This window comes from Coturnix japonica, chromosome 6 (assembly GCF_001577835.2).
Source record: "Coturnix japonica isolate 7356 chromosome 6, Coturnix japonica 2.1, whole genome shotgun sequence".
NCBI lineage: Eukaryota > Metazoa > Chordata > Aves > Galliformes > Phasianidae > Coturnix > Coturnix japonica.
In genome coordinates, this window is record NC_029521.1 from 12510374 (window position 1) to 12521893 (window position 11520).

The window sequence follows — 11520 nt, forward strand, 5'->3', positions numbered from 1 at the left end:
TAAAAAACATTCCTCTCTTCAGTCGTGCCATTATTCTTCCCAGTCACCTGTCCAAGGTGATGCCAAGCACAGAGGCAGGCAGGACAAGTGACTGATGGAACCTTCAGGAAACTCCAGTGCTCCACAGCCTATAAATAATACAAATGGAAGGGATGGTAGGGGACAGACAAATTAGACCCAAATGACTCCAGGAATACATTTATTTTGTCTATCAGCTGACATTTAGCTTTCAGCCTTTTGCAGCATCATCATGCAGCCTGAAGAACATTCAGAAATTTCTGTATTGATGTAATTACAGTGAGGTCCCACAGAAGTCTCCCAAATTGTTGCTTCCTTTGAAATAAAAAACACCAGTGCCAGTGTCACTCCATTAAGTTAATGAGCTCAGCCTTTCAGAGAGTTTAGTCTTGTTCTCTTTCTTCAGAGGAAAAAGGGATCTTTCATAATCCTGATGCACACCCAACTGCATTGAAACAAAGTAAGTTTTGCATTTCAAAATCCTTCACAGCTACATCAAGTTGATGAGTCAATGGGCAGCCTGGTGCAGCTGCACAGGACTGTACACTCAGTTGTAACGGCATCTGTTGTACATAGATGAAGCACTGGACCAGCAGAATAGAAAACACCCTGCTCATTATTACATGCCCCAATGCTGGTTTGAAGGTCCTTCTCTGAGCAGTTTGTTCCATCCAGCTCTTATATTTTACACCATACAAAGCATAGCTTCCCAAGTAAGTGCTGGAGTTAGAGGTGGCCTCCCACTTTCTTTGCCAAGATCTGGTTGCCTTTGCAGGCAGCGCAGGAATAAAGGGAATAAAGGGCTGTTTCAGTCCTTGCAATGGTCCCCTTTTTCCCTTCACTTGCACCAGATGAAAAACTGACAAGTCCAAACATGCCAGTGACAAACTGTACTGCATGAAGGTGTGATCTGAGAAATAAGCAAAAATGCAGCAGACCTGAAGATAATCCATTAATAAGCATTTTTGCCTACTCTATACCCAGCTCATTTGTAATAAGAAATGAAAAATTAGAAGTGAAAAGCTTCTTCTCCCAGTTCCCTACACTGTTGATTGCAAGACCAGCATGAACCTACAGTCATGCAACTCTCTGAATTCAGTCTCCAGGCTTTAAAGTTGGAAAATGATCTCTGTGTATACATATATATTAAGTACACTGTATCCAAGTTATGTTATATCAGCAGCAGATGTTCATGTTTTAAGTCCCCGGTCAAGAGTGCTGTGTCAGCCATAAAAGTTGAAGAGAGAGATGTATGCAGGCTGGCCCTGCCTCGCAGGGATTACCCCAGTGCCTGGCTGCTGGCCTGGTCTGCATCAGCATTGTGGCATCTGCAGCACAGGAGGGAGCCCTGCCGCATCTATGTGAAGCTGTCACTGCCAGTGCCGTTTTACTTCCACTGAGTTTCATTGCCTAACAGATATTTCCAAAATGACCGAATTAGCTTACACAGAAAAGTGATAAGAGCACAATTAGGGCTTAGAAGTGGGTATGTAATAGCTGTTGAGCCACTGTATTTCAAAACTGATAACTACTTCTCCTTGTTAGCACTTGATTCTTTTTAAAAGTAAGTTATCCAGATACGTGCTTTATTTAGCAGAAATTTCCACTAAACCTCATTCTATCACTGTGAGTTATGTCACCCATGCTATGTTGATCTCAGTTTGACAGGCAGTGCCAATGCCTACATATCAGTCTGAGAATTTATGACAAACGACATGCTATTGAAATTTATAGAACTACTGCAGATTGCCAAGAAAAAAAATCTTTAGAATATTTAATTACACTGGGTTCATCTTCAGATTGAAAATTATTTATTCAACTTACACAGTTACATTGATCCAATGTTCAGGCTGATATATAATCACAAAAAGAAAGGAAATTTTTATTGAAATTTCCCAACCAGTTCCAATTGCAATTTATTATATAGGAAAGGAAGAAGATGTATGACTGCAATGTTGTTTTTCTTTTGAAACAGTCTTTGTCATTAAATAATAGAGCTCACATTCAATAATTGGAAATAATCAATTTCCAATAAATCTCAAGACCATATGCAGGAAATGAAGGCCTCAGATGAAGAGAGAATGAGCTGCTCATGAAAATTCTCCTCCAGCAAAGAATACAGCATGGTAAGGGAGGATCTTTAGCTAGAAGTGATACTTGATCTACATCACTGTTTTATTTTTGGTGATCTCCCCTCTCTACAGACCATGTTTTACCACGTCATGTTTGTGATCTCAGTATGTGTGTTGAAACACACATCAGATCAGTTGTGTGAACTTTCAAGCATCTGTTTTCTCTTTAACTTACTTATTCCCATAACTGAGGAAAAAGGGACTGAATTGCTAAGTACTAATCAACTTATTTTTTAAGGCAGAAGATGAACTTGTCAGAGCAAAAGCCAAGGAAGTGAACACTATGTGCTAAAGCAGACAAAATTGTGCTTGCAGGCACATTAGTGTAGTAGAACACCAGAAAATGCTGTCTCACTTAGCACTGAACTAAATGTACCAGAACTCACTTAGTTGAATTCCTCTTCAACAGCTAACTGTCCCAAAACACAAATCCTGAAAGCAGGCAGAGGAGCGAGAGCAGTAGATTCTTTGAAAGTGGAGGTGAGCGCATCTATACAGGCAGGTTTGTTTATGCCAGCTGAGCTTCTGTACTGGTGCATTTTCACTATAAAACATTCTTTCAGGATAGGTGAAAAGATTCTGATCCCAGTTTTTATGGGAGAGACAAAGTTGTCACGGATTGGCATCATGTGGGATTGATAGCAACACTTTAAACAGAAGAGCATCCGTGAGCACCCTGGCTTTGACCAGCACACATTTTCCTGGCAATGCTGTGCTGCATGCTAATACAGCACTCCCTGACTCTTTTCATAGTTGGCACCTCTTACATTATTAGCAAGAGAGTGTTTGATCCCAATCACTGCACCAAACACTACCTACAAAGTAATCACAAAGGCATAGTCCACCAATTAAAAGGATGCCTTCTGTCAGATGCTGATAATCATGCATTAACTTCAGCTGAAACAGCAGCTATTTTTAATATCAGACATAATTGCACATGTTTGGCTTAGAGTTGTCTGCTGTCCTAACGGTGAGGAGAATGTCTTACTTTTCCTTTCTCAGGATTTTTATAGCTGTATAATGAACAGTCAGACCTCACTGGCTGCCACTGCTGCATTAGGGACACCACAAAGAACCATCGTGACATCCTATGGGCTGGGGACTGAAGATCTGGGAGGATGAACTGCAGGGAGCGGACTGGAACCATCAAGGCACAATTAGGTCCAGCAAGACAGCCAGCCCTGGGGAGGGAGCTCGAGGATGTCGCAGTGTGGGGGCAGTGGTGGGAGCTGCTGTCAGCACCTGCTCCAGCCCATCTCCCAGCCATCTTGTGACTGCTGTGGCTGCTGGCAGCACTCCAGTGCCCATGCTGCCTCTAGCTGCTGGAAGCAGGTTATTTCCCCAGCTCTCATATGTCTGGGGAGGAAGTATTGGGTCCCTTGGATTCCTCAGGTCCTGGGACATGCATGGAGGATGTCCCCTCACTTAAGGAGCTGGAGCAGCTCCTGAACACTGGGCGGCCCTCTTGTAACCACGTCGATGAAGTGTGGCCTAATCTCTTCTTGGGAGACCTGTAAGTACAGCTGCACAGAATGACTGAGCTTTAACGCCACTGCTGTACATTATGCTTCTTCAGCCAATTAGTGCCTCTTATTGATGTGGTATTAGGCAGCCCATAGTTTTGCTAATCGATGTCATTTACAGTACAGACATCAGAGTTTCTGAAAAAAAAAAAAATAATAATAATAATATATGACTAATTTGATAGTTGGTTCTCACTTATTCCTTGGAAACAATGCACTGGCTTATGTTGAGTATACGGCATGCGAGATGCAATCGCTGTGCAGTTCCTTCACACAGTTCCTGTGAGTATCTCTGTACCAATCTTAATTTGTTTATGTTGGTTTTCCTCTTAGAGTAACAGCTCACAACAGATTTATTTTGTGGAAGATGGGTGTTACCCACGTTTTAAATGCTGCCCACGGCACAGTGTACAGCCAAGGAGGCCAGGACTTCTATGGAGCGACCATTGATTATTATGGTGTGCCAGCATATGACCTCCCCAGCTTTGATATAAGCCAGTTCTTTTTCTCTGCAGCAGAATTTATCCACAAAGCCTTGAACACACCAGGAGGTATGGAATGATCATTGTTCACATTTGTACACGTGCTGGCAGCCTCTCGTAACCAGTCAGACCCATAAGCTCAGTGGTGGACAGGTCAGCACGCAGCCTACTTCCAGTACCTGCATGATGCAGGGAGGGGAAGCTGTGCTGTGCAGGTGGATAGCTACAGCTTTGTCCTAGAAAAGCAAGGAAGATAGTGAAAAGTTGATGTGAGAAAAGGATGAGTAGCGGCTGGGAGAGACAGGAGTAGAAAGGACAGGAGTTAGAACAGAGAGAGAAATATCGGAGTGGGGAGGGGGGGGAAGACCTGTTCACGAAGCAGTAAAAAACATATATTTGACATGGAAGCAGTCTTATCTGGCCTAGTCTTTTGACACCCTCTGGTGGCAACTGTATTTTTCATAACGAATAGGAAGGTAAGTCCTGATTTCTTCAGCCACCACCCATGTGAAGAGGCCCACACACTGTCGATGTTCTTCCTGCGAGAATAAAGCCTGCAGGGTGGTGCCTGCAGGGAGGAGATTCACCTTTACCCAGGGGAGTTTCCAGTGTGTTGCACAGGAGACTGAGCGTCTTGGCACTGGTGCTATAAAACACTAATAAGCATGTATTACACGAAAGACCGCTCCTTAGCATGAGTAAACTGGCATTGATAGAGCTCTTTCTCACATGTTCTTTTATGGTTATAATTTGCCTTTCTTCTTTTTTTTTTTTTTTTTTTTTTTTTTTTTTAACTAGCTAAAATTTTGGTACATTGTGCAGTTGGAGTAAGCAGGTCAGCATCTCTAGTCCTAGCATATCTCATGATAAATCACCACCTGCCATTGGTTGAAGCCATCAAAACAGTGAAGGAACATCGATGGATTTCACCCAATCGTGGCTTTCTGAAACACCTGAGAAATTTGGATGTTCAGCTACGGCAAAAGAAGGGCTGCTGAAAGGGCAAAACCTTTACATACGCTTTTCTGAGTTTCAGCCTTCAATATACATATACTACTTCCCATGAAACTAAATACTAAAGAAAACAAAGAAAGCTATGCATCAAAGTAGAACAACAAACAAAGCCAAACAGAACTGTCAGAGGGTGCATTCTGGCAGCTGACTTCCTTGGTGATGATCAATGCCAGGATCAACTCCTAAGCACTACATGCTACAGAGCTGTTGTGCCCAGTGTGAGCGTACCAGAGGGCTCCACTGGAGCTGTGAAGATGGACTTTAGTTGTTCCTGATTTGTGTTAATGCCAGAGACAAGTTCAATAATTGCATCTAGCAGTACTGTAAGTTTGAATCCCCTTTTCTCAGGAGTGTAACAGCATCACCTTCTTCAGTTTGGTTACAGTTTTCATGAGAAAAGCTTGTTGTGCTGCAGACCTGATGATGAGATGAAGACAATTTCTTAGGCCCTCGAGCTCTGCAGCACACACCTTTGTCTTTTATGGGTCTCTTGAATATTATGCTGCCACAGAGAGCTGTGACATGTCAGTGGAATAAACTTCCTCTGCACAGCTCTCTATGTGGTCTCAGGGTCAGCAAACCCACAGGTTTTTCTTAGGTATATATGTTGACAGCATATATTTTATGTTGTATATTGAGGATATTGAAAAAGGAGACAGATTTTTAAGTACTTTTTGAGTGTAAACTCATCAGTTCTGCGTAAGTAGCTTTGAATCATCTCTGTTTTAACATCAGGTAGGAACCTAGGCATTCATCATTACCAGGAAGCTACTGGCATATGTTTTCCTGTGTTTGCAAGCTCTTGCCCACAATAAATGTAGATTGCTCTAAGGGCCTTTTGGATATCAAATCCATGAAAGAAGCAGGTAAGCAGTAAATTTGGCTTTAAGCTAATAAAGCACTTACCTTGTACCATCCTCTGCTCCTTACCCCTTAATCTGCAAGCAAGCTGCTGAGTCCCACTCTCAGTGACTACTCCTGTACCCCAGCAACTTGAACCTGGAAGGAAACAAGCATCAAAGATCTGGGAAGTCCAAGCATTAATTTCCATCCACCTCTGAATAAGGGTGCTGACTCCTGACTACAGTGTTGTCTGTGTTCCAGTTTTCAAAACTTCAATTAAAAATAAACCTAAAACACAGTTTTCTAAATACAGTAGGGAACTTAGTAAGCTTAAGTCAATATCTAGGCTTAATTGATACAAGTTACTTGTAAGCTGTTTTGAGGCTGTCGCTTTTCCTATCACCAGTTAATCAGTTACTTAAGCAACTTGATTTTTAATACAGGAACAACATTTGCAATTCATGCTACCACTCTACCTGAAAATTACCTTGCTACCTTGTGGTGAACCATAAAGCAATAATAAAATCTATTTTTGCCCTTTGCTACTAGATTGATTTATTGATTAGCTGGCGTTGTGAACTTTCTCTGCCAGACTGAGTAAATATACTTCTGCATGCTTGTTTGCATTTGAAGCATTAGGCCTCATTTTCCCCCTCTTCTGGAGGAGGTTCACAGAAGTTATTAGAAGACATAAGTGATAGTGACTTGTGTGTTGTAATTCTTCCTTCCCAGACCTCTGTTACCCTTAATTCTTGAAGAGGCTGAGACATGGATGCTGATTCTGCCTAGTGCTTATGGGAACACAGAAATCCCTCTCTATTTCAATGTTCTGCAAAATAAGCATATTTAAGATCCTATCAGAGGTCTATTCAACTGCCTTGAACTGTTCAGATCTTGCTAAGTCTTACCAAAGAGCTCCACTGGCAAGAGAAAGAGAAAATTTGTAGTGTAAAAAACGATCAAATAGAAAATAGCATTTGAAATCCACCAGTGCTAGCATAATCTTTATACCTCACAAAGCAGCAGAGCAGCGGAGGAGGAGCTGGGTTTGCTTTGAAGTTCTCCATTAGAGTTAATAAGGATTTACATGAGTTAACATTTCAGTATAATTTATACTTCATTCACATTACAGTAGATTTCAGTCTGGAAGCTTTTTGAAGACATGGCACTGAAAAGTCTGAAATTCATGTGAGTGAAATAAAGCATCTTAATGGCTTTAGGCTGGGCAAAATTAGACAAGTGTGAGAAAGATTGATGGAACCTCCCATCAGGATAATGCTTTGTGTGCCCCTGAACATCTGTCCCACAAAGCCACAGCTGTGAAAGCTGCTCCTACTGTAGATTAGTACCTGCTCTCTTACATACTGCTCATCCTATGAGGGCATTGTTTCACAAGGAGCACAGAAGTGTTGAGCCAGTATGGTATCCATGCCACTAATGACATGGCAGTGATTTTGTACAGCAGGACTGGCATACCCCAGTGGATGGAGTAAATTGCTTAGGAACTCTTTTTCAAGGGCACTGGCAAGTCACAGAAGTGTTTTAAATCTGCAAAGGTAGTGTTGCCTATCTTTCCTGCTTTGCTCTTTTATATTCTGTGCACTGTTGGCTCCCGCTCTGAGCAGGGAAAAGGATTCCCATCAACATATGCAAAAACAGTAAAATTAGTGTTTTCTGTTTCAAGAGGTTACAGGACTATCTTCTGTGGCTTGCTAGGAGAGAACTTCTTCCTGGTCCCTTACACTATCCATAGTTCAGGCTGTGATGGAACGTCACATTAGAACTGCCCCCTTTTCCACTGCCAGCAGAAAAAAAAATTGTGCTTTGAATTGTGGTTTAGAGAGTTATGCTGAGGATCTCAAGCAAAAGAAAATACTGCCTTGCCAGCAGCACTTTCTTCAGAATATGCACATGTCAACAGGGGACGTACGATGAGAGAGACTGGAGGTGCTGTAACCCCTCATTGAGAGAAGGCCCCAGTCCGGAAGACATTTAAGTTCCCAAATGCAAGCTCATTGCCTGCTGAACTGACCTGAGCATGCAGGCTCACCCAGAGGGATCTGCTTACTCAACCAAGACCCCGCAGGAACTGTCAGTGTTTCATCCCCTTGAGACAAACAGGCACATAAACCTTCCTGTCCAGGCTGGTCTTTCCTCAATATGGTAATGCAGCTGATAAAATCCAGCAAGCTCCTAAAAAACTTTTTTTGGGGGGGGTTTGAGAGCTGTTTTCAGCTTAGTCCAATTCTTGATCCATCTGAGCAAGTGGGTAGTGAGGGCTAGTACCAGCTCAATGGAGGCAGTGGGAGGGTGGCTGTGAGCACAGGACATGGTGAAAGGGACCTAAATCTGCTTAAAGCAGAGTGTCACCTGAAGAAGTTATGCAGAACCCCAGTGGAAGCTTGCCTTAAATTCATTTTCCAGTACAAGAACTGAAGGCATCAGATGAAGTTCACAGAAGTCAGGAGCCAGGCAGAGCTGGAGGAGGGGGGTTAGCACTGCAACACCTTACCCGGGATGCTGCAGGAGACAGAAGCTTAAGCTTACAGATGTAAGACGACTAATAGGAAAAATTGTGGAGCAGAAATTTGCTCGGAGTTACCAAATACACAGAAACTCCAACCAGACCTGGAAATTCGTGAGCTGTAGGCTGGGAGACCATTAAAAAGTGGAGTATCTCACACTTGTGGAGTCTCATTTTCTATCAGCATCAGCTTACAGCCACAGGCAGACGCAAGAGCAGTGGATTCAATGGGCCTGTGCAGAGATCTATGACAGCTGCTGTTCTCATGGCCTTTATTTTGAACTCACCTCTAACAGGAACCATCCCATTTTCCAATAGTTTATTATTAGAACTGGGTCACATGAGACACTGGGGATCATGTCCCCGCTGCACTAACCAAGATTTCTTTTGTGGGGGAGAACTCTGTGCTGGCAAGTACAGCAGTACTGCTTCTGTGGGAAGCTGTGGGGGGTGGTTATGGTTTGGTAAAACGTTGAGTTAAAGCAAAACTTTTATTTCTGTTGGTGCTCCTGTTCATAGGGGAGGCAGCACTCAGCCCACTGGGGGACATGTCCAAGCACATGTCACTTTTAGGGACAGCCACCTGTTTGGGACCATCAAGCAAAGAGCACGCTCCAGCAACACTGCCCCGTGTGCAGCCACCGACTAGACACTGCCTGGGGATGGTCAGACACAGCCAGCCAGGAATGAAGCCAGCCCAGCATTCCTGCAGCCCAGAAACTGCGAGTTGGAATCAAAGCATGTGGGTGAAGAGCAGCCTGAACTCTACATAAGCAGTATGTAAGTGCTAGTGTAGGGAATACAGCTCTCTTTAACACATGCTGTCCAACTATTTAATATAATTATCATTGTTAGGCTTAGTTGCCATAGAAGAACCTAAGACTAGCATAGAAGAAAGCAAAGGGACTGCTCACTAAAGAAAAAACAAAACAGATTACAGTGAATTAAAAAGAAAATCAAATTCTCTTTAATAATTTCCATAAATTTAAAATTATAGATAAAAAACAAAGATTTCCTAAATGCTGCAATGTATAACATGTAGACCACAAGGATTAAAAATTAATTAAAAAAATAATGAATGGTGGGAAAAAATGTATAGATAAAAACTATAATAATAAGTAAAAGACAAACTTTCAGCTAACAGGAATGAAAGTGTAGAGGTTTGCTGATGCAACAGCTCGTCTGCAACAGGGAGATTAAATACAAAGAATCAAAGCCTACAATCAGCAAAACTGGAAATCTGTTCATACTATCGATGGAGTTTTCTTTATTCTGCCAACATTGATAAGATCAACAACATTTAAGATGAACAACATTTCAGAGTTAGGTTTCATGGCATCTTCTGGAAGTGTGGAAAAGAGAGAGAATTTGCATTTAGGGCACGACCCAGTGCTCAGCAAAGTCAACAAGCAGGGATTGTTTATGGACTGCCGTCACTGGGACGCATGCCACAGCTTGTGCCAGATAACCCAAAGCACTACCATAAGTTGTCACTGCTCGTTTCTGTGGAACCACCTATGTGCAGTTTCTCAGGAGCTACCTAGCTGTTAACTATCAATCTAGAATTAAATCTGTATTCTTTAAGACATACTTTTCCTGATGGTTTTATCAGAGATATGATGGTCAGCCTCTTTAAATGAGTTAAATACAATTCATTGTATACTGTGCACTATAATGCATTATGTACTCTTCACTAAATAAAGTAGGAATGGCTGACTTTGCGTGGTGTCTTTTGTCCTGGAGGACCTTGAAGTGGTTAATAAATTGATTATTAAGTATGTGTCTGTCCATTAGCCATTGCTGGCACATGGGACCAAGACCCTTCAGCTTGAAAGATGAAATATTTTTAAAGGTGATACGCAATAAATGACTCAGGGCACAAGATGCAAAACATCCTGCAGAAATCCAGCTTCACACTGAATTTTAAGCAGGCAGCTTTATCAACCGGAGCTTAATCAGACTAGCAAGACTAATACTATTCCAGCAAAGAAATGCCACACAGTTGTACCCTGAGGCAAAACGACTGCTAAAATCTGAGCAACATTCACACCTCAAGGCCAGCTGTAGGAGGACCTGAGCTACTTTGTGGACTGAATTTTTTCAAGGTGTTTGGGCCAGTAGTTCCCACTGTCTCTAGTCAAATGGAACCTGTAATACCTGTTAAATTTACAAGCAGTTACAGGCAGGAAACTACATTTTCTGAATCTATTTTGAATTTATTCAGAAATCACAACCCTTTTACCTTTCTTTCACTACCTTACTGTTTCTTACATGAGTCTCAAAATGTTGTATGTGCTGGGGTCTGCAGACAGTAACATTATCAGGCAATAAGAAATGTTGAGCTTTTTGTCACAAGCCTTCAAACACAATTCTCTGCAGCTTTGTAGACCATAAGAAAGGCTTGAGGAGGCTTGGTGTCAGCAAGTGCTGCACATTGCACGGGGAAGCAAAGGGGACTGAATGTTCTGTGGCCAGCAATGTCATCATTATGGGACACCTGCAGAGGACTTTCACCTTGGTATGCAATTCTGTACAACCTCAGAGTACACTCACAAGGCCTAATGGTTAGTTCCTCCCCTGGTGAACCACTGCTCCAACACAGCAATTTCATTAAGTGATCACAGATTACTTCAGAAGCATTAACCAAGCTTCACTGAACCACCTGGGTAAGTAAGTCTAACTACCTACTTACAGATATTGTCTCCATGGCAAGAGAGAGCACAGCAGTGTCCTGAAAGACAGGAAGTAATGCACATAACTGTAACTGTGCCCAAATCAGTGGCAAATACGACACGTGGACTACTTCTGAAATGAGAGAAAAAAAGCAAGCAACCATAAATGGGAATGATGCTGTATTTCAGTGAATGGGAAGAAAGGCGCTGAGATTTCAGTTGAAAAGTGAAGATTTTTTAAAAAATTAGTATTTTTTCTAAAGCTTATTTATTTATTTATTTTTATAATTGGTATATAAGAATACACGGCAT

General features: G+C 42.1%; 1 protein-coding gene across 1 annotated transcript; it reads left to right on the top strand.

Moving 5' to 3' along the window:
- The first annotated feature begins 3485 nt into the window (after window positions 1-3485).
- On the top strand, window positions 3486-6553 carry LOC107315833 (dual specificity protein phosphatase 13-like). The gene is made up of 3 exons (XM_015866632.2): window positions 3486-3663; window positions 4007-4224; window positions 4954-6553. The coding sequence occupies exons 1-3, from the start codon at window positions 3503-3505 to the stop codon at window positions 5151-5153; spliced, it is 579 nt and encodes a 192-aa protein (XP_015722118.1). The 5' UTR covers window positions 3486-3502; the 3' UTR covers window positions 5154-6553.
- The last annotated feature ends 4967 nt before the right edge of the window (window positions 6554-11520 follow it).